The sequence below is a fragment of the Pocillopora damicornis genome, chromosome 9 (genome assembly GCF_964200805.1).
Source record: "Pocillopora damicornis chromosome 9, jaPocDami1.2, whole genome shotgun sequence".
NCBI classification, from domain to species: Eukaryota; Metazoa; Cnidaria; class Anthozoa; order Scleractinia; family Pocilloporidae; genus Pocillopora; species Pocillopora damicornis.
In genome coordinates, this window is record NC_142678.1 from 2,629,076 (window position 1) to 2,655,087 (window position 26,012).

General features: G+C 36.9%; 2 protein-coding genes across 7 annotated transcripts; one reads left to right on the forward strand and one right to left on the reverse strand.

The window, feature by feature from the left end:
- Positions 1 to 1,179: 1,179 nt before the first annotated feature.
- Positions 1,180 to 17,471, reverse strand: LOC113676005 (uncharacterized). 6 transcript variants are annotated; one of them, XM_027192612.2, is made up of 9 exons: positions 17,366 to 17,471; positions 14,934 to 15,138; positions 10,832 to 10,999; positions 5,458 to 5,728; positions 4,778 to 4,880; positions 4,332 to 4,390; positions 3,286 to 3,967; positions 2,779 to 2,968; positions 1,180 to 2,007 (listed from the first exon to the last, which is right to left on the reverse strand). In XM_027192612.2, the coding sequence occupies exons 4-9, from the start codon at positions 5,715 to 5,717 to the stop codon at positions 1,658 to 1,660; spliced, it is 1,644 nt and encodes a 547-aa protein (XP_027048413.2). In that variant the 5' UTR covers positions 5,718 to 5,728; positions 10,832 to 10,999; positions 14,934 to 15,138; positions 17,366 to 17,471; the 3' UTR covers positions 1,180 to 1,657. The 6 variants fall into 6 exon arrangements, with proteins under 6 accessions (XP_027048413.2, XP_089039597.1, XP_089039596.1 ...); XM_089183471.1 differs by having other exon boundaries at positions 10,836 to 10,999; positions 17,366 to 17,465; XM_089183470.1 differs by having other exon boundaries at positions 15,080 to 15,138; positions 17,366 to 17,452.
- A 1,203-nt stretch (positions 17,472 to 18,674) lies between these two features.
- Positions 18,675 to 25,423, forward strand: LOC113675982 (ubiquitin-conjugating enzyme E2 Z). Its single transcript, XM_027192587.2, has 7 exons — positions 18,675 to 19,092; positions 20,291 to 20,363; positions 20,961 to 21,148; positions 21,770 to 21,881; positions 22,534 to 22,646; positions 23,084 to 23,174; positions 23,806 to 25,423. Exons 1-7 carry the CDS (start codon positions 18,977 to 18,979, stop codon positions 23,953 to 23,955), a joined length of 843 nt encoding a protein of 280 aa, XP_027048388.1. The 5' UTR covers positions 18,675 to 18,976; the 3' UTR covers positions 23,956 to 25,423.
- The last annotated feature ends 589 nt before the right edge of the window (positions 25,424 to 26,012 follow it).

The window sequence follows — 26,012 nt, forward strand, 5'->3', positions numbered from 1 at the left end:
TCCTTTCTCAAGAATTTAGTGAGGAATGACAACACTGCAACCAGATAAAAAACCAACCAAAATATTACCGCTGCCGTTGTCTTCAAACCCATTATGTCATCAGTCAGGAGCCTGTTAAGTAAAGGCTTCTGCATCAGTCAGTCCCTCAGAAAGTAAACGTTTGCCAAATATATAACCGACTTCTTTACAATAACCTTGTATACATATCCAGGGAAAAACTAACCATTTTTTATTAATCACTTTTTATTGATCAGTTTATAATAAGCCGCAAGCTCGTACCCAGGACTCTTTCCTCTTCATTCGTGGATCTCGGCCGCTGCTACATGAAGGGAAAAGAGCGCTGTTTCCCTGTATGGAACAGGCCGTTTCCCTGTAAGGAAATGTGATTTTATAAAACAAAAGGAAACCTACGTTTAGTTTGCAGTTAAAAAAAAGGTATAAAGGATATATTAAAAATGTGACTATAAAATTCGTTCTCAAAAACACTCATTAAAAGCCCTTATCTTTCACTCCAGTTTGACATTTTGGAATTTTAAATACCAAAAATCCCTTAAAATCCTTCCCTTCCATCCTGAAGTTTGGGTATTAACGACAATTAAATAAGATAATAAGAATAATATTTTTTAACCTTCAAAGGTATTCCAGTGCTTGTTAATACAAACAAATTCTTTTGGAAAGTTTGTTACACAATTTGTCATGATTTGCTGATATTTTGTATTTTTTGCGGTTTTCTAGTTTCTGACACCTCACTGAAAAGTGGAGGCCTTCCAAAGAAGAAGCGATCTACCAACGTAAACTTTTTACCATATTGTAAAGGAAACTAAGCAATAAATTTCCCTTCGTGGCTTTGTATTTTGTTGGCTTCTCTCTGCTCACTTATTACATTAATTACTAATACCCTGATATACCCCAGTCACCCACGACATTTTTTTCAAAGCTGCGTTTTACATTTGCAGTGGTGGATGGGGAGTGTAGGAGGATGAAGGGGGACCGGTCTCCCCTCTATTTAACCCCGGGTTTCTAAATACTACATGTCAGCTGCGTTTTACATTTGCAGTGGTGGATGGGAAGGGTAGGGGGATGAAGGGAGACCGGTCCCCCCTCTATTAAACCCCAGGTTTCTAAATACTACTTGTCTCGACCGAAATTCGTGCTACAACAGGATAGAATATTACATTATTTGAAGCATTCAATTGATTTAATTTTAAGAATTTGTTAAAGAAACGTTTCTGAATCAAAGTTTCGACCCTCATCAGCACTCCTGGTTCTGCCCCTGAGCTAGTAACACGGGGAGATCCTGGAGTAAGCCCAGTACTCTAACTGATGAACTCGTTTGCCCAGCCTTAGTTGAACCGCGAAGCCTGAGAACGAGAGGTGAGGACCTAGGATTTTACGCGATCCAGCAAAACACTTAAACACAGACGAGGACAACCTGACATAAGATAATATTATTAATATTGATAAATCACCAACAAGAGAACATTAGATCTAATGTTCCCTTGCTAGTGATGATGACCATTATGAAGGTTTAGCGATGAAAACTTGCGTAAATAAAGCATGAAATCAATCAGTCATAACTTCATTGAGTAGCAATCGCATGACACTTTCCTTTCCTCAGATCCTCGCCGTTCATGACTCAGAGGAAATCTTAAAACCTTCAAGACGACTTTTGCTTCGTTAGCGTCTTGCTCCTCCGTCCACTCTTCTCTTCATCCAATGAATGCCATTTGGCAACAGACGAAGATGAAGTCAGCATGGCATTCCAATGATCTACAGCTTCGTCGTTCGCCGTCGCTCCAATCGTTATCTTGCCTAGCAATCGCTTCTTTCCTCGTTCAGAGAAGTGCTTCACTTGAAGAAGAACGGCCACTTTGTGGAGGATTCGGTGCGGAATGGCAAAACTAAACGCTTCGTTCCACACGGGAGGGACGTCATGTTTTTTCACTAACGTGCTACGCTTCTTTAGCTTTTTATCACCCATCTTTATGTACACTTTAACCAATGGATCTGAATGAGGAACACCGAATGAATGTTATGCCCATGATGGGTTTAAGTATTGCTATGGATAATAACTGTAAGATAATTACATAGAAATTTCTAGAATTCTTAGTCACGCTGACGTGCATACCATGGAATTTTTTTTGAACATATCATTAGGTCACGTAGTTGTGATGTAATACTACCAAAATAGCTGCGTTGTAAGCTTCCAGTATGTTCTAGAATAGTTTTAAAACGTATATAAAGACTCATTCCTTTAGTGGTTGTGAGCTGTTGTTGTCGGGAGTGACCGAATGTTTGGAAAACTATACCGAGAGAGACCTACTGTGTCTGTTCTCCATTTGGAGGAATTTTGAAGAAAACTGCGAGTTTGTGTCATCTGTTTGAATATTCTCCATACTGGCCTCTAGACATTTCCTAAGTTACTGACAAGGAGAATTTGTTTAACAATCAAGATCTTCTTAAGTTAGTGATCATTTCCTTTACTCTTATTACCTTAATGTTTGATTAAGGGGTGATATTGTAAGGAGAAATTATATGCTAGTCACTCAAAAGGGTTAAGGAGGTCATATGCGATAAATACTTAGGCTGTACGGTGGGACTTCGTCAAACAGCACTAAAAAAAAATGAGATTTTTGTTTGAAAATATTTCTCTTTAGAAGTGACCTCCACCCAATTTCTTTACCGTGTCCAAACTGCTAAGCGTGCACCACCAGATCTTTTTCCATTGTCTTTTATAATATGACAATGGATTCTAACTTCATCAAATATTCTACTCACCAGGTTTCTTATTTTTGCTGATTGGTCTTAAATCCCTCGCTTTCATCACGATTACTGTAAGTTTCTCAGATGTTTTGAGATATGCTAGGGACACTAGCAACGCAGGCCCCGGCATGTCTGATTCCACATCACGGGAAAATGTGACCGAGGGGCGATGTGGGGGGACTGTTTCTACTACCTGTTCCTCTGCCTATGGGTGAAAAGACAAGAGGACAGCTTAATGGAAAGCGGAGTCATTGCGGTGTTCATAGTTCGATGGTTTATAGCACAGTAGAAGATGAATGAGGGGTCATGAAATGGGAAAAGGGTGTAAGAACATGTAGCGCAGGTCAACCCTGAATGCCAATGTAATTGTGGAAAATTGAATGCCTAGGCCGTGAAATTAAAGCTGCGCTGAAAGTAGTAGAGTACGGCCCTGATTATGGAACGGTGAAACGGTAAAAAAGGCAGAGTACAACAAAGAAAACAAACAATAATAACTCAAACATAATGGATAAAACAACCTACCTGAGAAGTGTCAGGCTCTTCGTCTTCGGCCTCCTTTTCCTCTTCTTCTCCTCCTCCCTCTACTTCCTCTTGTTCCTCTTGTTGTTCTTGTTCTTCTTTCGTCTCCTTGCCTTCCGCGTCTACAGTATCCTGTGCATCCTCAAAATCATCTGTCCCCGTTCCCGTTCCCGTGGTCGATACCAGCGTCTCACCCTCAGTATCGACCTTTTCTGGCGGCGGACGCCTGGGTTTGAGTTTAATGACATCACGGAGGATCGTAATCTCAGTATCGGACAATAATTTTTTCATCGCAACGCTCACCAGAGGTACCGTGACAAATCCTATCAGTGTTGGGGGAGGGGGTGGTGGAGGCGGAGGAGGGGGTGGCGGTGGTTCTTTCTTCTTCTTCTTCTTCTTATCGTCCTCTGGGGGTGGTGGTGGTGGTGGAGGTGGAGGTATATTGGTTATCATCATATCAATCACTTTGAACGTCAGCGTCTGGTTTCCAAGGTCGTTGACGGGAATTTCGAACCGGAAGCTTTCGTATATGTGTGGATCGCACGTGGTGTGGTACACCTCAGACTTAATTTTACCTTCGTGACCGTACTTGACTTCGAACTCGACGACAGGATCCGGTGGTTTTCCCGTGGATGGACGCAGGGGAAGGTCGCCAAGACGAATTAAAGTCAATGTCAGGGTGGAGCTAAAAGGTTTGAAACAGAATGCAACAACCCATTTTTGTTAATCGCTAGTTCTCAAGATCATAAAAAAGGTTAAAATCTTCATTGGTCAATGAGCACTCAAAGGAAAATAGGCAAACCATCAAAAACGCGGGAAAACGGGGGCGACCGAGTCACGATTGGTTTTCGTTTGCGTCTGATAGGCTATGAGGATGGTGCGAGTTTTCTAAACCAATCACGGACCGAATTAATGCAAAATCAAAACGATCTCAGATTATTTTCGACACTCAATCGAAAATTTCTTCATACTGCATGTCTTTTTTTAGCCCTGTACAAAACAACCACAAAAAGGTTTTCTATTAAACCGCGAAAACCCATAAACCTCACCTTAGCTGATAATAATGTAATGTAAATTCCAAACATCCTTTCCTTTCTATTGTTTCCTCCTAAGAATCAAACGATGAAATCAAAGTAAGACACAGTCAGGCAAAACAAAAGTTCGAAAGTATATCATAGGAGAGCTAACTTAATAAATAAATGATCTGATTATGTTTCTAAAAATAGGAGACAGATATTTCTCTCTTTTAGCAGAGCTCTTTTTAGGGAATATTTCCATTGAAAAAATACAAACTTTGATCTTGACTGAAAAATTGATACTTTAAACATTGCATCCACAATATTCTTGTTGGAGACTGGGACTTGAGTCTATATGTGATGCTACTTAATATTGTTAATTATATTATTATGATAGTTATTATTATTGCTACAACATATGGAATATTTGCGAACCACCCAAAGTGGATTTATTCTCGGCTTTTAGCTACGTGACTCACCGGTGGTATAACCGAAGTGGAACTAAGATCCATGTCCAGGCTATTCAGTAGGTAGTCATCTTGCTCCTCCTCTCTTAGCGGCGGATATACATCGTCGGGAGACCTGGGAACAAAAATCAGGTTCTTTATTTTGTTTCGTGAACCACGGTAAGGTGGAATTTAGCGATGGGTGGGTGGTTTGGTCGGTAGGGGAGGGAACGGCAAACATCGAATAACGACAAATGCTGTCTCGAAATTCATCGAACGTGCACTTTTTTTTTTTTTTTTTTAAACCCAAGGCTGGTAGGTAATATGAAGGCGTGAGAACATCAGTGACCCACTCGCCTGCGCTTCGTTTTCCAGTTTTTTTCCCTTGCTACATTTTGACGTCATCTGTGACGTATCACTGAACAGACGCAAGGCAATATTATTCCTTACAATATCACCACTGAATCGCACATTGATGTCATGAGAATAAAGGAAATGATCAGCAACTAAAGGAACTCGTGATTGTTTGACAAATTCTCCTTGTCAGCACCATAGTAAATGAACAGATAACAGTATGGAGAATATGAATATTGATGTTAGGGTGTAAAGGGTGAATGTCACTTATGCAAAGACCATAAGCACATGGTGACCGTATGGGACATTCGTTCGAAAAAAGATTTCCACAGGTAAGCCAAACAATGTGAAACCGATACCTGATTGGTCGTCTTGTTTCAGGTTGCACAGGAATGCTGTCAAAATCCACCACAGACTCATCCTGAATCACAACAAAGGACTCAGACTCCACGCGGACGGATCGGCGCAATGGGGCACTGGTAGTGACCTTAGCAGTAGTCTTCTCTTTGCCTTTTCCCGCCTTTTTAGTCCGGTATGAGTAGTAAATACCCGAGACTGCTACCGTGGCGATCATAACACCACCAGTGATACCGAGAATTATTATTACAAGAATTTCCATTGAGCTAAAGTCTGCAAGAAGAAAGGAGAATATTATGTTTATGAAAAGCGAATAATGGTGGACAATACATGTTTCAAAGGGGCCACGGGAGGGATGGGTCGGGAAATTGTCATCTTTTGGTTGTATAATTTTTTTGGTCGCGAGCTTGCGCAAATGTTGTTTGTTTTATTTTTTTCGGTCAAGCACAGAACCTAGATATAAGAAAGCACTTTCTCGATTTATTTTCTCAGGGGATGATGTTCTCTAAGCCTCTGTAGTTATCAAATGATACCCCTAAATTGCTACACAGTTTTCTATAGTCACCTTTAGGCCTCTGTAGTTATCAAACGATACCCCTAAATTGCTACACAGTTTTCTATAGTCACCTTTAGGCCTCTGTAGTTATCAAATGATACCCCTAAATTGCTACACAGTTTTCTATAGTCACCTTTAGGCCTCTGTAGTTATCAAATGATACCCCTAAATTGCTACACAGTTTTCTATAGTCACCTTTAGGCCTCTGTAGTTATCAAATGATACCCCTAAATTGCTACACAGTTTTCTATAGTCACCTCTAAGCCTCTGTAGTTATCAAATGATAACCCTGAATTGCTGAACAATTTTCTGTAGTACCCTCTTTATACGCTGTTTGCAATGTTTGAGACGACTGATCCCAACTCCTTCCCCTTGAAAATAAATGTGATACTGCCAAAATCCTCTGAACCGCCCCTCCCTTCCCCCCTTCCCCACTCCGAGGCGAAAATTAATGACTGGTCCGTAAGTATATGAGAATTATTTACTATTAGTGACTGTTACTTTCCACACGCTATTCACGCACAATTCACGCGTGATTCACGCGTTTCATGCCATGCATCAAGGATATACAATGTAATGCTAAAAAGTAACTTTACTGGACAGCATGGAATGGTTTGAAAGGAGTGTAACTATGTAACCAGGGAAGAAAAAAAAACCATCTACCTATAATGTTTTGCTAAGCAGTCAATGAACACACAGGAACCTTGACGTAAGAAGCACACTGTCTGGTTTAGTCTGCTTATCTTGAAACTCATTTCCATATTGGAAATATTCTTTCGTTCCAGTCCAATGGAAAATGTTGTTGATTTGCCGTCTTTACTATAAACACCTATTATTATCAGATATTGCGGGATTTACTCAACGAATGAATTCAACCTTGCAATCTTTGCAATACTCACTTTCTTAACATTTTCATTAAAAAAAAATAAGAATGAACCAGATTCTACAAGTGAAAATAATGGTAGCATTCGTGTTCTCGTTCCGCGGTTTCTCAAAGCACATTTTCAAGAGTTTTTCTGAATATTGAAGAATATAAGTTGAAAGGACTTATTATTATCTGTATTTCACAAAGACGATCGCGAAGCCGCTGAGAACATGTTAAAAATGTGTTATTTACACTACATTTGTGCACGCGATTGTGAAAGAATCGAAGTAGCCTACAATTGAAAATATTAGCAGTCGACACAAAATTCTAAAACTGTTCCGTGTTGGCCATTGCTTCGAAACGAGCCTTTAAGCTCACCTTGAAGACAAAATCCTCGTCTGTAAGCAGTAAAGTCCTTGTTTCAAAACATCTTCGCAGAAATTTTCAGTGTCTAGACGAAGGACTACCAAATCGCGATAATCTAGGACTTCCGCTGGTGCACTCGCTGCGAAAGTTTTAAATAAATAACAAGGTCTTCCTATTTTGGGGCTAAAAATTTTTCAAAATAATACTCATGATCCTATCGAAAAAACACGATTTCCCGTTAATTACAGTCCAGTCGTTTGACTTTCTTTACATATGTCGCAACAGCCTCCACAAACAAGAGGATTTATTTATCAAAACTGAACTGATCCGACATGAAAATAAAAACATATTCATTGTTTTTGGAAAATCGATGATAATGATAATTCTGTGTCTTTTAATTAACATGTATTTATTTGTGCATGGAGCTGGGAGGAAAAAAAGGGTCAATATTTTCAAAACAGCATATCCTATGAAACAATTGATAGGGTATGAAAACGGACGTAGGGATCGTAAGATTTTGACAAAAAAGCTTTGTAACACTTTCACTACAAACTTACGTTGGTTGTTCTCTGAATTTCTCTTTAGATTTTGAATTAAAGTGCTATGGGCGATTCACCTTCGATGGTAGATGATAATCCGTAAACAATTTTTTTATTATTTTAATAACACAAGAAACAAATAATTCTCTCTGCTGGATCACTGGAAGCTCATGATATAACGTACAACCTAGGGTTATTACGATATTTGTTGAAACGTAGGTGGAACAGCGGACGAGTTTTTAGTTTTTGAAATAAATTTTTTACTTCGAAATGAGATTATTACTTAAATTCATTTAACTTCCTCTATAGATTTTGGATTTCAAGTGCTCGTGTCTTATCTATCCAAAAATATTTTTTGTTATATTAACTCGTTTTAAAATGAATACACTGCCTTATTTTTTCGAACGGGACAGAACCAAACAGAAACGCAAACTCTCAAAATAGCGCTCTTCTCACTGGACAAAATGAACATGTCTAAATGAAAACTAACCAAAACTATATCATCGAACCATCTTAACTTTAGCTATTATCTTAATTATCTGCCGCTCTCCACTGTAAAAAAACAAATTGGCCTGTGGGGAAAAAATGCACTGAATTTCGACGAATCATTTTTTTTTCCAGACCTTGTGGATGAAGGAAACACTTTTACCTTAAGCTTCCCTCTTACAAGGAAAAATGTTAAAATAGGAACAATTATCTTTTTTTGTTTGATCATCTTTTACAAACCTTATAGTGAAAAAAATCCAGTGAAATGAATAAAAATATAACAGTAAAATTGATTATGTTTGAACAGCAAACGAAAACGAAATCTAAAAACACTTTAGTTTCAAGATTAAAAATAAAGCTTTTGGTGTTCACCACAGAAAAATCCAGAAAAGTTACGATCACCGCACCCTACTTTATGTAATATTAAAATTCAAAACAACTGTATAATATAAAAGAACAATTCCAATCTCCTACTGTTGAGTATTCGCTTTCAAAGGGGAAAAATTGTATAAAACAAATCATCTAAAAGCAAAAGAAGCTTTTGGTGTCCACCACAGAAAAATCCAGACAAGTCACGATATTACCGCAGCCCATGCCACTTCACTTAAGTTAAATTTAAAATTCTAAATTCAGAAAAGTTATTACGATCGAATAAGCTTTTCCTGGAGAAAACGATTTTTCCCATATGAACATGCTTAGGTTTTTAATAAGATTTTTTTAATGTAGAAAACTCTCTTTTATACGCACTCAAAAACTTTACAGCTTTAGATATCTGATTAAAAACTTTCTCTTTCATTCTCGATTTCTTGTTTATAGACAAATTCAAGAGAGTGTTTTTCTCTCTTAACAGGTTATGATGCAAAATGTAATAGCTTTACAGGGCCATGTGCGGCGCATACCCAAGTGAATGTATGAAAAAAAGGAGTTTCGAGGCCAATGGTGCGCGAACCTTTCTTGACGTGAAAAAGAAATCAGAGAGAGTACTCTCCTAAATTCCAGGGGGAGGGGGAGGGGAACTGGGAGACTGTCGCTTAGTTTGCGAATCCATTACGCATTGTTGCCTAGCGCGATTACGCTCCGCATTAGTAACAAGCTAAAGAAAAGCTAAGATAAACCTGTGAATTCAGCTTGAACGATATGTTTTGGTCACTTCTCTTTCTCAGTCAATTATCTCAGCCCAAACACGGCTCGAGGTTTTTCCCTTTTGGAGCCGGCACATACTTATATGGTCTGTTTAGAAGTACCTCTCTTCCCCACCCCACCCCAACCCCAAAGGCTTTGGAAATAGTTCTGTACACTTCGGACAAGTAATAACCCATAACCGCCCTTTTAGTGAAGACTAACTGAGGAAGAAAAAGATTCAAGAAAATTCTTATTATCACCAGTTGTGTGTAACATCGTATGAATTTTTTATCAGTGTACATCCGTTTCAAATGAAACTTAAAAAATTCAATTTCCTTATAAATAAACTCCTTTGAATGGAAATTAAAATTGCTCCATCGTAGTGCAAACAGAATAATACCTTTTTCAGCTCAGGAATGGGCTCCTTTCAAGAATAACTCTTAGGAATTGATGATGAAAGTAACGCGTGTGAAAAATTTATCAAAATTTGGGTCAACACCACGGGGCTGCTTGAGTGTTAGCGAAAAAGAATCTCGTACTTTAATTTGGAAAGTTATTTTTACATACGATTCTGGGATTTAATCATAGGGATTGTCAGGTAAAGGAAGTTTTTAGCTGAAATATTACGGCCAAAATATGTTCTTCTGTTCATGTTCAGTCTATCTACATCAGTTAATTTCTATGACGTCAAAAATCCCGGGTTTGTGGTTCACTCTGTCGGCTGAAATTAAAATTTTTTTCGAATGTATCATATCATGCGAATAACTTTTTCCGATACAGAGGGAAATTTCAGTAGACTTCAATTTCGAGCTGAAATTTGCACGAGCTTATTAAAAAAAATGAAATAAAAAAAAATCCGCTTCAAATTAGCAAATATCTGCAAATAAGAATCGTATGTGTGTAAGAGAGTGTTTTCAAGCGAACTGCAGTCTCCTTCATTTATTATTTATAGCAGGCTGCGTTTTTCTTCGAGTTACATTAATCAACATTCTCTAATCAGTGACAATCTTTCTTCTGTATGTTATTCGAAGAATACGACTGCATTCTGTTTATTCTTTAAAGTTTTCTGTTCACTACTGAACTTTTAGAAGACTTATATAAGTTGTATTGATTATTATGCGCTCTTTCACGTAAAATGTTCACCATTAAATACTACAAATTCTTGCAATTTGTAATGAAATATCGAGGTAAACCTCACAAATATCCAATAACCTGAAATTAGAATTTTGATCTCGGGCAGATAAATCAAACGAAGACCTGCAAGGGAAGATTTCTCCGACTCGCACGAGAAACGGATTCATATGTGAGCAAAGTGGCGTAATGCTGTAGTTGTTGACAATTTCTACAAGTCATTATGAAATCAGAACTTCGCGGTCGCCTTCCGCGGAGTTGTTATTTTAAACCTTGTATAACATACAGGTACAAACTGGTTTTTGACTTACCTACTTTTAATCAGTGATCTCTCAACTTTTTCATTCAACTTCGGGAACCGTTGCTTTCCCTTCACTTGTTATCTTTTTGCACTTCCCTTCTAGCGATCGAATTCTTTCGCGGAAAAGAGACTCAGGCCATCGTAGGAGCTTTGTCGACCCGCTTGGAAATCCCGTCACCTGTTTCAATCGATAATAATAAGAAGAACAAATGCGATCATATCGCTAAACTTACAAACACCTGGGAGGCATCAACATAAATCACAATACAGAAGCTTGTATTCACTTTACACGACGCAGGATAACTTAATTATGACTGGTTTTCAAAAGTTCTGAAATGAAAAATTTTGGACACAAATCAGTGACAACTGTTACAATATATGAAATCTGGATAGGATGATTAACATCTGTGGGAGGTTGAATGGAACTAATTTTGCGCGAAATACGAGTAAACAAGACCCATTTTCTGGCGTGGTTGACTGGAAGTCTCACTACAATTAGGTTTTGTTCGATTATTTACGGATATTTTTGTAGATCTTTCAGTTTCAGAGTTAAGTCGTAAAAATACTATCGCTCAAGGGCAGACTAAAGGTTCAATAGTGAATAAACACAATGGATTTAAAAAAGTTTATCTTACTGAAGTTAAGGACCTCTTAAAAAGTCCTCTTCGAGGGTTAGAGTGAGATGTTTATTTTGTTGTTAGGACTGACCAAGAAGTCCATATGGAGGATTAATTATTGACCTCGGTCGCGTTTCACAACTGAGAGGCAGCGAGGGCTGTACGCGAAACAAGGTTTATAAATAAGGTGTTAAGTGAATCCCTATGAGCATAATAGAGGGAGTGGTAATAGACATTAGTTAGAATTATCTATGCCCGTCACATTACAACAAAATGTGATTGATCACGCTCGAGCTAATCTCGCCAATTTAAACACAGAAGATCCTGTGCTGTTTTACATTACAAGAATATTTTGATCTGTAGGAAACAAATTTTAAATACTGGTATTTTTCTTCGAGGCCAGAGCCCACTAGAGAGGTAATGTGCATAATCTTTTTTCATTCGTAAACAAGTTTTTGTCTTTTCTTAAATAAAGCGATATTTTTTTTCAGTAAAACAAGTATTGCGCAATTTCTAGCAAAAATTACGACATAAATAAATTACGACAGTCGAAGAGGGGAAAGCTGGCATGATATGTTGCGCGATAAACTTGATAATCGTTACGTATCTAAATAGAGAATTATGCATGGTGCGCGTGGTTATTGCATTTCTCTTCAAGAGAAATTCCAAAACTACAACCATGTATTATTTTGTTTAGAATGTAAACACCATAGGCCTTTACTGACAAGAGTAGTCGACTTTATTAATGAATGAAAATGGTAAACGCTTTGCCAGTGATTCATCAAACTGTCAGAGAGATGAGTGACACGGTGTCAGCAGCTGATTGGATATCAAACACAGGAAAAAATTCCACATGTGCGGTTGCGGCTGGAAGTCCCTATAAAACATCGCAGTTTCTGTAATAGAAGGCGTTCCCGTTCATAAATTGACATGGTGGATCAGTTTTGGGTTCAGCTAATTAGGGTCTCATAAAGGGAAAAACAACTTACTAATCAGTGAAGTTTGACCAAAACCACAGCTTAGATTCTATTTTAGGGGAATGAAATACAACGCAACTTCCACATTGAACTGAACATTAGGTTAGATCATTGATCACTGATCATTGCTGATATTTCCCATTTCATCAAGTTCCATAGTGCAAAGTGGGAAATACCATTTAGGTTTCAGTTGCATTTTCGGGGACGTTTTGACCCTTAAACCACTGAGAGTGATTAGCATCTAATTTCTCCTTACAATATCACCACTGAATCACACATTAAGGTTATGAGAGTAAGGAAAATAGAAACTATTGATCGAAAGTGGTTCGCTTGGTTGAGAAACAAACAAACAAACAAAAAAAAAAAACAAATTGGATGAGGCTAGGAACAGAAAGGAAGACATGAAATTCTTCTAAAGAAGGTGATTTGTGGGAAAGCTTGCACTAGCGTGTTTCCCTGCTAATTGCATTCTTCATCTAAGCGCTTCCGATCGAAAGTACTGGCTCGAAATTCAGATACAAACCAACTTATTCCGCTTTGGTCTTTTGCCCACAGCGGGAAGATTCGGTCGGACGATGATAAATGAAATGAATCATTTCGAGGGCATTATCTAGAAGTAATAAACAACAACTATTAAGAGTACCTCTGTCCTGCTCATTGTCACTAACTTTAACCCGTATCGCGCAGAAACGTCTCGATAGCAATTTGTTTATGAATTCTTTCACCTAACTTTTGCGAAAGCAGGGCTCCTTGAGTTATAAACATAAATCAACCTCGTAAACCTATGACCTTCTCTTTGTCATCCGTATCACACAGAAAAGTCTCGAAAACAACTTGTTACAGTTGAACTCTTTTGCCGAATGTTGCGAAAATAAAACTCCTTGCCTCAAGATTGTTGTGTTCCTCGCTATAAATGCCTGCTTTTATCTTGCCTATGGTTAAATTTTATGATGCTATCGGCAAATGTTTTCATTTGAAAACATTTCGAAGCAAATTTGTTTCTAAGTATTTTTCGCATCAAGATTTACTTGAATTGGTAAAGAGCAGTTTTCGCGAAGTTTGTAATCTGACTGACTTGACTGCTAAACCGCTTTCGTTCTCTCTCTTGGTGAACTGCCTACGCAAACTACGTAATATAAAACAGCAATTATACTCGTCAGTTCATCCCTTTTGTCTGGCTCAATGATCGTTTAGCCAAAATATATTCTCGGATTCTTTTGAAATCTATTTTACCACAAGAACTTGTTGACTGTCATTCTGTCATTTTCAATTTAGGTTGATCTCATGGATAAGCACCTTACTTGGCAAAATCTCCTAATTGCGTGCACAAAAAAGGTTCACTGGGCATTTAAATGTCCGATACGAATCAGTGAGCCTTTTGCCCATGCAAGAAAGCCAAGATGATTGAAATTCCGGATTAAATAGCACATCCTTTTACATCTTTAGTTCACTTTCAAACACATGCCGATCACTTTGGACACCCGTAGTGTAAAAATCTTTCATAAATTAAAACCCTGATGTTAGACTATGCGAGTAAATAACGAATCTTTAGAAAGTCAGCTACAGTAAATCGAAGTTACAGAAGACAGCGCAAAACTAATTAGCATTTGAAGAGACTCAAAACGAAACGCCTGAAAGCACGATATTTCAGGACTGTTTGAACCAATGTTGGACTGTATAAAGGCGATTTACTCACATAAGAAAGTTCTTAATTGAAGGTCTCTGTGGTTTCTCGGCTTTCCTCCTTATTTCTTATCTAACCGTAAAACGCGCCGAAGTTTCTTTAGAACAGGACATATTTAGCATAAATTATCTCGACGATTCTTGGCGGGCGATTCTTCAAAGAAAACTCGTAGAAAGAAAATAACTTCACCTCCAGAAACTCTCATGCGATCATCAAAAAGCTAAAATGAAGAATGAAGCGCCATTTTTTCATATTTGCTAAATATTAATGAAGTTGTTTTTTTACAACGTCTTCTGTTGCATTTTGTTTACACTAATTTATGCGGCTTACACAAAGTCAATCCCCATTGAACGCATGAGTGAATCCTTCCCGAGGGTTCGTAAACCAGCGCGTCTTACGCTAAAACCTATTTTTCACATCAGCTAAGCAATAAAAACACCCGCAGTTGAATGAAAATCGATCTAAACTCGTTTGAATGTAAGTGTTGCGGTTTAGTCGTGCAATAATATGCTTACAGAGGAATCACCGTTTCGACTGGCAAGTCGCTCAGCAAAGAAATCTGAGATGCCTTTGGATGGCTTTTAGTGGACTTTAAATTCCTGGCGAATCGGTAATCTATCAATGAACTATTGAAAAAGTCCTTCAACAATTTAAAGGTTTGGTTCAGAAAGGAAATTGTTCTCTCAGATGCAGTTCAAAACATTTGGTCTTAACAGCTGAGAGGGGTAAATTATTTAACTTTGAGACAATAAAGATTGCTAAACAATAAATTGAAAAATTCAAAACTGACTCGAAGTAAGTCCACACTCAAACATAGTTCGCCTTTTAACTCACCTCAAAACACCGCTTACATCCTGAGATGTTGTATGACGACCAGATGAGCTTTAAAATTCCGTCTCTCACGACAAACGTGTCCGTAAAGTGAGTTGATTGCTAATTTAAGGAGACTGAATTAATTGTCCACACTTGAATACTCTTACCAATGTTCGTTGGTAGTTATGAGTCACCTTTGTGGTCTTCTTTATGACTGTTTAACTCCCTAGGGTGAAACCAAGGCAAAACAAAATACAGGGAATTTAAGTCATTTTTGTGGGAAAATTGGTTTGACTTTGAACAAACCTGTAAATCAACCACATGCGATTTTTGCTCATTTTATTTCTTTGGTTCTACAGGAATAAGATCCTTTTCCGCTGAGGAAGACGGAAGATGGATGATTTTACATAATTCTTAAAAATTGATATATTCATATTTTGTGACTACTTCTGCGATTTCATGGTGTACAACAAAATCGATTTTGAAATGAGTCTTATTTTTAAGCCATGGGACAGTCTGAATTAACCCCCCTTTTACAAAACTATTTAAAAAGTAAAAGGGGTAAGTTTCTAAAGAAACTGTGGTGCTGCGTCCGTGGGAGGTGTCACAAGATAAATGATGTAAATGAGCCACCGAAAATAGTTTCTAGAACTGGCGTTCCAAGCGTTGGCCCTTCGTCAGAGCGATCGACGAAGGGCTAACGCTCGAAAAGTCAGCTTTAAACATTCTTTACAGTGGCCAGTTTGCGTTATCAACTCAGTTGATAAACCAAATTATATTTAAACAGCACTCCAACGCGAAACTGTTTACGTCAATAGATGAACGTTTCCGACCACAATCTTGAGAATTTGAAGAGGTTTGTTTCCTTGTGTTCCTGTTTTAACGGGAGGAAAGCTTTGTAAATGCTGGCGTTGCAAAATCTACAATCATTGGAATGACCACTATTTGAGATTAATAAACCTTTTTTTTTTCTATGTTTGGGAGTTTGGTAAGCTGTATTCCTTCGCATTTGTTCGATCGTCTTTGCGCGAATGAAGAGCGATTTACATCATGGTTTATCATTAAAGTTTTTAAAATTCTACCATCTTATTTTACCTAGCAGTACCAATACTCACTGTAAATATATTTCTGTCAGTGAAAGCGGCCCGTGATAAAATCCGTTAAACAGGTCATGTACTTCGTAAAAGATTTATCCATTAAAATATCTTTTATTTGATTATCTGTTTCCAAAGATTGGCAAAAAGAATCAATTTTACATGAAAATCAACTCTGGCTTTCTAATGAACTCTATTGTGTTGAAAATGAAAAAGGGCAGTAATTCTAAATTATTAAAACAAAAGAGTTTACCTTGGCGGGCATAAATGACTCTGAGTCTTGCCCGAAACATATTTAAGCCTACGAACCTAAACTGTATTGTTTTATTTCTTTCAAGTTATTGTAACTTGTAATTTTTTTTTCTGTGCTCACTGTTTCTGTTGTTTACACTAATTAACATCGCAGTCTGCAATACTCACAAATGTTAATTGATTAGATTTCGACAGTGCTGGCTCTCAAATATTTCATGCAGCTTAGCGAAGTTTTTAAAGGCCAGTGCGCTTTGAAACGGGAAAAATATACTATGGATTCTGCTCTCAGATAGAGGAAATTAAAGTTTAGTCCCCGATTATGTTCAAGGAAAATCAATTAACGTCATTAATACATTCAAATAAAAATAAAGAAAAATTTGCGCGCTTTTTCAGCATATTTTGGCGGGAGCAATTCAATATAGCAGCCGAGGTTTTACAGAAAGACATTTAGTTAAGATGAAAATAGTACCATCTCACAATTTTCGCTTAACTGTTTGAAATAAAGTCAGACTGTTCAAATTCAGTGTTTTATCTTAATGGGGGTTTGATATTTTAAAGTGTGCGTACGCACCACCACAACAAATATTCTGCATAATAAATTTAACAAGTGGGTGAAGGATTTACGGTCAAGAAGGTGAATTTTACAATACAAATTGAGATAATATTGGAAATTCAGTCATTTTTTATCACAGACATCACTAACAAGATATGATTTTTAAGTAGGCACTTCTTATTTTGCTTGTTTAAAAGCTTATCATTATTTCAAGTCACCTGTTTAATGCATCTTGAACTTAATTTGAAATATTTTTGTTATCTTTGCGCATCAGTAGTTGTGAAGTAATTCCGTGCAGGAGGCGACAGTTTTAACATCGATTTGAGCACGGACTGCGAAACAAAATCTATGTTTTCGCTTTCAGTAACCCCAATTTGCAAGCGAACATGAATATTTTACTTTCAGACAATTAGTAACTTGAATTCTGTCCGTTATAATGATACTTGACCGCAGATTACAGTCAATTTTTCGAAGGAGCAAGTTCCCCAACCACAAACTAAGACGTGTAAATATCTTTAAGAAATTATTTTGAATAGACTGCATTAAAATCTCACCTGAATTTGTGCCGTGGCTTGTTGATTTGTGCGAACTCAAACAAAGACTTTCAAAACTGGCGCCATGTCTTGAGTTTGGAACATCACGCCTCAGTGAAGAAGCCTCGACATGGCGCATACATGCTTTTCTTTTCTTAACAGAATTTATTTAGGCAGTTGGCAGAAATCATATGCGTTGACAAAACTTTATAGTGATAGAGAACTCAACATGAAGAGGCAGGAATTTGAATATTGAAGACAATACAGTATCGTTTCTTTTAGACACGGTTAGGAGATGTTTCGATGAGGTCTAATTGCCTTCCTGTTTCACAGGAAGGAAATTGTTTTAAATTTATAACGGGCCAGAGTCAATTGTGTTTCGAATTGTATTTCTCGTTATTTCAGTGTTGGGAATATTTCTTAGTCAATCGACGATGCAACCTCTAATTCACCAAAACGGGTACAGTCACGGAGGAAATGAAGAAAAAACACACAGACACTTATAATTATTAAGATGAAATATATGGAAAAGACCTCGCTAAAAGAAACACATTCTTAAAACACATTAAGTCATTTTATCCATTTCCAATTCGCTTTTATTTTGCACCCTGGGTAGTTTAAGTTGGAAGTATTTTTCTTCCGGTATTCCCTTCCTGAGCGAAGTCGATTTCAGAGAGCGTAATATCGATGTTTTACGCAAAAGATCTCAACACAAGGCCTTCTGAGGAATAAACTACCATAGTATGCCGTTTGTAAGGTTTTTTTTTTTTCACCGGAGCCTCGTAGTGTATATTTTTACGTTGAAATCAATAACAAAAAAATAAACAGAAAAACTGGGCTTTACATTTGAGTAGAATGGGAACATCCTTTCTCTACCATATTGTACAAGGTTCAGTTATGAAACAACCGTGGACAGTTCTACGGAGTTGTAATGTTAGCTTGATTTTACCGTGACCTCTGATGCCGTTATGCGCTGGCACTGACATATTTGTGTGCATGTATGGTATATACATATACATATAAACATATGACGTTTGGGAGTCAAAACTGGCGAAATAACATTGAATGGATAAACTTTCTACGAATTCAGCAGTTTTAAATTAACGCCAGACATAAGAAATAATATCGAGGAAAAGCGCTATCATACGAAGACTGAATTTCCTCGTTTGGATCGAAAAAAAATCTAGCTATTCAGAAAATGTTTGCCGGTTGTCATAACATTTTAGACATCGATCAATCAAGTGAATCTTTGATGTCGTCATCGCGACGGATTCTGTCTTTTATAAGAGAAAGTTCAACATAAACTAAGGAAAAAAATCGAAAATCAGACAATCATGAAGTCCGCATAAACATAGAGCTGGTTCAACTTGTTAATCTAATTAGCTAATACCTCTTTTTTATGCTCGCCTCGATAACATATTCAATCCATCCAAAAAGCTTTCCGCAACATACAGCTGTAAAATCAGACAAAAATTTTCAGGCATAGCCATTGCACTAAGATATTTTTAAATATTCTTTTACAAAATTCATTAAAATCAACTTTGGAACGTAAAACGAGGTATAAACTTCGCAATGACGTCATTTGTTTTAATACGCAATCTCCAATGCTAAGGACAACTCAGTGTGTTCAACATGGCGGAAGAAGATATGTTCTTGGCATCAACCTCGAATATGTTATGGGATCCCGTTTATTCCAAGGACTGGGACAAAGAAAGTGTTACACCACAGTGTGTTCTGAGAATCAAAAGGTAAATTCGTGGTTTTATTATCGAATTAATTCTGTGCACGGCTCGATTTGCCGAGTTGACCACTTCAGAAATTCTCAACTTGACGCAGGAACGGGAATTTTTTTTACGACAGGTAGCATCACAAAGCTTTATTCAATTCGCTGAAGCATGGTTCGTCTCAACATCCCCTTAAACCTGGTCCCGTATAACTTCGGGATAATTTTCGGTAAATTCTCTGTACCTTTACAGCTGGCCGATGAATTAAATGCCGAATTATTTGCTTTCGACTTTGAATAACAAGTCTTTTGTTTCGAAAACGAGCTTATTGTTTCACTTTGGAAACCAAGTTATGCAGGCATCCTCTCGGAAAATCAAACATAAGCTAATTTCTTCAATAAATTCGTTCAAGAGGTCGCTGTATGTCACATTTATTTTTTGCTAGTAGGTTTTTGTAGATGGGCACCACGAAACAATATTTTGTGCAAATTTTTCATAAGTTTGAAAAATCAACTCTACCATCTGTTTCTTATTCAGAATTTGAAAGTTTCTAAAACATAGTTTAGCTCTCAGTTTACCAGAAAGGTTATGAACCGTTTTCCATTATTGGAATATAATTCGCTTGTGCACCCCTCTGAAAAACTAGCTTGTCCCTGCAATGACAAGTGTGTGTTTGGTATGGATAAGTGTCCCTATTACCAAGTTTGCAGTCCACCTGGCTGTTATTAAGATGCATGAAGCCCTGGTTTCAGAATGAGGGTCAGTGTAAAGCTTTCAATTTGAAAATTAATTTTATTTTTGTGCAAATTTACTCAGTTTCACAAGATAGGTCTTACACCAAGCCTCATTTTGAAAGCAAGGGTGTTAAGAACTTATTAAAAATTTAGAGGTTTAAGTAATACATGTAGAGGTTTTGTCATAGTGCTTTCAGAGTATATCAATGCCAGCCCCAGTTTACCTTTCTTAAATTTGCGGCATAAGGTCACACATTTACAAACAGTTGTCTTCTTCAATGTCTTTCCACCATACTTTCCATGGTAGAGTTGGATTTCTTCTTCATTAGATTGTAAGAAGACAATCAGCTGGATATTCTTACTTGGAAGTAACATTAATGGGGTTTATTTATCTCCAGGGTTTCTTGGACCTTAGAATCAAATCTACATATAATTATTGTCGGCTGTTAAGTCCAGATCCAGACATTTATTCTCCTCTCTTTTGTTAGGGATATTATGAGTATTTACAATGAACCTCCACCTGGGATGTGTATTGTTCCAGACAAAGAAGACATCACAAAGGTTTGTAATCATTTGAATGATCTGTGTTACATTGGGAGATTAGTCTGGAAAACTGGGATGTGGTCATGGTAATTTGGCATAAAATCTTTTCAGTTTTAAATTTTTGCTCAATTTTTTACCTAATGTATAGCTGTAATGCCATTTATGGTAGGCATCACTGGTATAAAAGTATAAAAGGATTGTTGTGAATTTTTTTTATTTTACAAAGCAGGGATTTCATTAAGGTTTGGGCAGTAAGGAAATTGAAAAAATCAAAATCTCTACCAAAAGATTAAAGTATAAGTTACATATATTAGCTTATGCTTTCCTTATGTGTCAGTGATGCACTTTCTTGTACCTCATGTGCCACTGTTTTGTTTTTACCTCATTTTGACATCATTTGTCTGTGATCTATTACTTAACAGACCTACAACAATATGGAATCTATTTGTAATTTAAGTGTATGTATTATTTCAATTAATGTGTGATGTTAGAATAGGGAAACCTAACCATTTTTTTCAGACCCACACAATAAGACTTAAGAATAACATCACATCCCTCTGTTTTGTCTTACATTCCTACTTTCAAAACATATATCTTAATTTCTATTTTTTCCAGATTCACGCTCTAATCACAGGCCCATTTGACACACCCTATGAAGGGGGCTTCTTCTATTTCCTGATCCGGTGTCCTCCTGATTACCCCATCAGACCCCCCAGAGTCAAATTAATGACAACTGGGGGAGGGCAGGTCAGATTTAACCCAAATTTGTACAGAAATGGCAAAGTATGCTTGAGTATTCTAGGGTAAGTGTTTTTTCCTGTTGTTTCAAATTTTAAAACCATCTATAGATCCATCAGTAATTAAGGGATTTGAAGTAATATTTAAAGGTATCTCTAGTTTTGCAGCAGACTATCAGTGTATATAGCTTTCAATTTTATAATGATTAATAAACATTGTGTTACTCTTGAAATTTTGTTGAAGAATAAATGTTCAATAATTTGTCCTACATTGTCCTACATCCTATTAATTGCTTGTGACATTTCTGTTGCCATACTGCTAGTCATCAGCTGATCAAGACTAGCAGTTAGGAGTCTAAACATTGCAGTACATGTCAACATTATGGGTTGAGCTTTTAGTAGGAATTAAAGTGCTCTTGTAAAAGCAAGAAGATGATATGTTTGCAGATTTTTGTTTTCAATCAGGAGAGGGCTCTATTATGCCTGATGACAGTTGCGTCTCACACTTTATGCTGATAAATAAGGGTGCAAAGAATCTTTACAAATAATTTCAGTGCATTTTGATGAATATATGACTTGAAATTGAGTGAGGGATCTTTGAAAAATATACCCTGGCTTATTAACTCCAAATGGCACTCGAAATAATGTTGTTACCTGTTCTAATTTATCTTCTTTTTTTTTTAATAGGACATGGTCTGGTCCAGCTTGGAGCCCTGCACAATCACTTTCAAGTGTATTAATCTCAATTCAGTCCTTGTTAAATGAAAAACCATACCACAATGAACCAGGGTTTGAACAGGTGTGTGCAAATGTAAATTCCTGTACTGTTAACCCTTTAACTCCCAGAAGTGATTAACATAAAACTTCTCCCTTCAATATCCATACATTCTTCAGCAAACAGGTAATCAGAATATTCAAACTTATCAGGTAGAAGCTGCTATCTTGATCTAGCACCAAGTTCTCATAACTAATTTACAAGGAAATGTCTAGCAGCTACAGTGGAGAATTAACAATCAGATCTTGGGAGTTAAAGGGTTAAAAATTTATAAAATGACAAATTTTGGATGCCTTGGGTTTACTGCTAGTGACTTGTAAGCTTGACCAAACAATTCAGGTTTGAACCTTCTTTAGAAGTAATAAGTAAAGCAATGCTCTTGGATACAGAAGTCACTAACATGTTAGAGTGACTTGCATCTTATTTTCTGGGAGTCTTGTTGCTGGATCAAACATTAAGGTCATGCAAATAAAGGAAATGATTCCTAGTTGAAGAAGCTGTAGATGGTTGAACAAAGTCTCCTCATCAGTACCATAGGAAACGTATAGGGAACAAATTTGGAGAATTTGTGGATGCATTAAAGATGACTCCATTGCAAAAGGGATAACTCATCCCAGTACAGTACAACATAGGTACAACATGGATTTCTTACTTAAGAATTGTGGACTTATTGTAGGAAAGGCAAGCAGGAGATTCAAGGAGATACAATGAATGCATCCAACATGAAAGCCTCAGGGTGGCTGTTTGTGACATGCTGGAGGGAAAACTAAAATGTCCATCAGCTCTCAAGTAAGTCTTTTCATTTTGTTATCTAGCTAAGAGTGATAAGCATTTAATTTCTCCCAACAGTTTTATGCCTGATTAAAACATTAAGGTTGTGAGAATAAAGGAAATGGTTGCAATCTTAAGAAGCTTTGATTGTCAGACAAATTCTCCTTGTAAGTAACATTGGAAATGTATAGAGAATAGTATGGAGAATTTTCATACTGATGTTTGGGTGTAAAGGTTTAAAATTGCTAGGAAAAAAACTTCACTTTTTCCTTTAAGAACTGTAGTGTTGAAGCAAAACTGTTGACCATATTTGATAACTTTGGAGATCAGCTTGAAAATAAGTTTAAATTCATGGAACTTTAGTTTTTGTTTATTGTTAAGAAAATCATCTCAATGGCAAGGAAAGGAGGAAAAGTTGTAGTGATAATAATATGTTGTATTGGTCAATTTTTCAGAGATGTAATGGAGAAATCATTCCCGGAATTTTATGATTACTACTTGTCAGTTATCAATGATAACTCACATCTAAACGGACAAAACATGCTGGTAAGGACAAATTAAATATTATCAGTAATCATCAGCAAGCATTTTGTTTCCAACTAACTTTGTGCTTCATCAGTGAGCCAGTGAAAAATTTAAGGAAAGATTGACGTGATCCCAACTCCATTGAGGGATTGAAGACACCATTTGGGCAAACAGTGGAAGAAGGCCTTATTAATAACTGGTTAAATATTCTTTCTATCTGATAAAAAGCTTATATTCAAAACATCAACTTGAAATCTTTCAAATTTTGGGTGGTTATAGTAGACTTACTTTTTTAACAACAAACTTTGTTCTTTGTAGAGGTGTGTCTCAATTTAGATTAGCAACAAGCACGCAGCCATTTCATGTTGACTGTTTCTCTTATGTCATACCCACTAACAATAGATTATATTTGCGATAGATAGCATGATTGAAAGAAATCTCAAGGCCTCACTTTGCGCTATCCACCTCAGCCTTGAGCCTCAGCAGATAAGACAAATCTCAGCATTAATAATTCTCACTATCATGGTCAACCTCATCCAATAATGGTTACCTGGCATGAGACCTCATTTGTTAAATAAATAAATACCATCACACAATACACCATCAATGCACTCCTTTTCACATTAATCAGAACTGTATCTTTTTGCCTTAGGATCCCTTTGGAGAGAAACGAGGAACATTTGACTTTGTTTCAATTAAACAAAGACTTGAGGTCATCAAGAAGAAACTTGAAGAGAGGAAGACTACGGCACAGGGCTCTGACGCCTCATCAAGTGATAACGAGAACATAGAGGAATCTTAACACAGATAAATATGCTATTTGTACAATCATGTATGCAGTTATAATTTATATTTCAGTTACAAGGGCATGTCCTGCCTGCATAGCTGATTATTCTGTGAGAGTAGTAGGTAGCAAAGGTGTTAACATTTATGGCTACACTGCCTTCAGTTTCACCCAGCACCTAAAGGTGGTTCTCTCCCTGGAGTTACCTAGAATGAACTGTGAATGGATTTATTGGAATGGCTGGAAAAAAGGTGGCAAATTGTTGAGTATCAATTTGTATTGAGAGAAGGGGATAAATTGGAAAGGATTTGGTGACTTGTTCTTCCAATGGATGAAGTGTTGGATCGCAATGAAGTGATATGTCCCAAGGTAATCGAGTTAAAGTTGCAAATAAACCTGTGAGATAGTTATTACAGGTACAGTAAGTTCTAGAGGGAAAGGAAAACATCAGGCAATCTAAATAAGAGATATGCTTTGCTTCCAAATGGCCACAAGATCAAGCAAGGTTTGTTTTTAACGTTTTTGTGTTGAAAACCCATGAGAAGCTAAGGCTTTACTACCTGTAGAATTGAAGTAAAAAGTACTCTGATTGCATTCTCCTGGTAGATATTTCACCAAAATATGTTAGTCAACCCCATATTCAATTTCTCACATCCAATTCATAGAATTGGGAGATTGATACGATTCTGTCAGGAAGGGCCAACATATTACAGAAGAGTTGGCTCTAGACCTCCACAGAAGCTTTCACCTCAAACAACTGCTTATCAGCACCCCCACCCCAACCCACTTTCATTTCTGCTCTACTGTTTCTTTACCTTGACCACTACACCAACTCAACTAGGGTTAGTTAGTTAGCGGTCATTTTGAATAAAATTTTCTATTCAAGGTATAATAAATTGAGCTCAGGCCTTAACCCCTTAATTCCCTTGAATGGCTGAGACAAAATTTCTTCTTACAAGTGATAAGAATAAAGAAAAATATCAATTAGGGAATTAGTCTTTGATTCAATCCCAACTTCTCTGAACGAACATAAAAAATTTGTATGGTAGACAGTAAGGAGAACTACTAATGAGATCTTGGGAGTGAAGGGGTTAAGAGAAAGCAAGTAATGACCTTGTGCTCTTCATTTTCCTGGTATAAGTTCTTAAATTTAAACTATTGTTTCAACTAGGGGAAAAGCACTGTATTCTTACAAGCTAAGAAAAAAGCAAAAAATAACAAGTATCAATGTTGCTGTCCTCAATGTCAATATGCAAGACGCATTGTTCACAGAAAATGTTATCATCTGTTCAAAAATAACTAAACATTTATTTTATTGTTATTTATGCTAGAAGTACAATGTCTTCCATTAAAAATAATACTATAGATCTAAGTTAGAGAAACTTAATTTTTTTTTAAACGAAGTATTATAAAATTGTATCAAATAATGAATGACTGTAATTTTGGAAAACTGTATCTGAATAAATCAACATGTGAAGCTTTCAAATATTTATGAACTGCTGTGCTTTGTGTGTTTATGATGAAACGTTTTTTTGTGAGTGACAGGAAGAACATTAAGTTAAGTAAAATTTCTAGCGATGCAGGACGTGCGTTTCTTCGCCTGCGGGAGGATTGGAAATGAGTCGGGCAAAGGTTGCCAGGGCGTGTGCTAGACCCTTTCATACCTCTCGTTGGCTTGCATTTGTCAAGGCCCCATACTTTCCCCCGGGCGAAGAAACACTCGAGCAGAAGCGCTTATAATTTGGGCCTGCTTGAATGCTAGTAGATCGAGAAAATTTGATAAGGGAGATCGAAAGTTGACCTAAAAAACAGATAATTTTTAACCCTATATCCTAAATTAACTGAAAAATATACATGGAAAGCAATTGTTAAATACTTCATTTTTTGTTGTAACATACAACCCTGTAGTTGCAAGGGTTTTGGTATCATACAGATGTTAAGAAAAAAAAATCAGAGGTCTGATGGGATGGGATGAGGGGGGAAGGTCTGGACTGCCCCACCCTCTTCCTCAATATATCGCAATGATTGCGAATGTTGTACCACTGAAAGTGCTTTTGTCTTATGAGGATAAATGG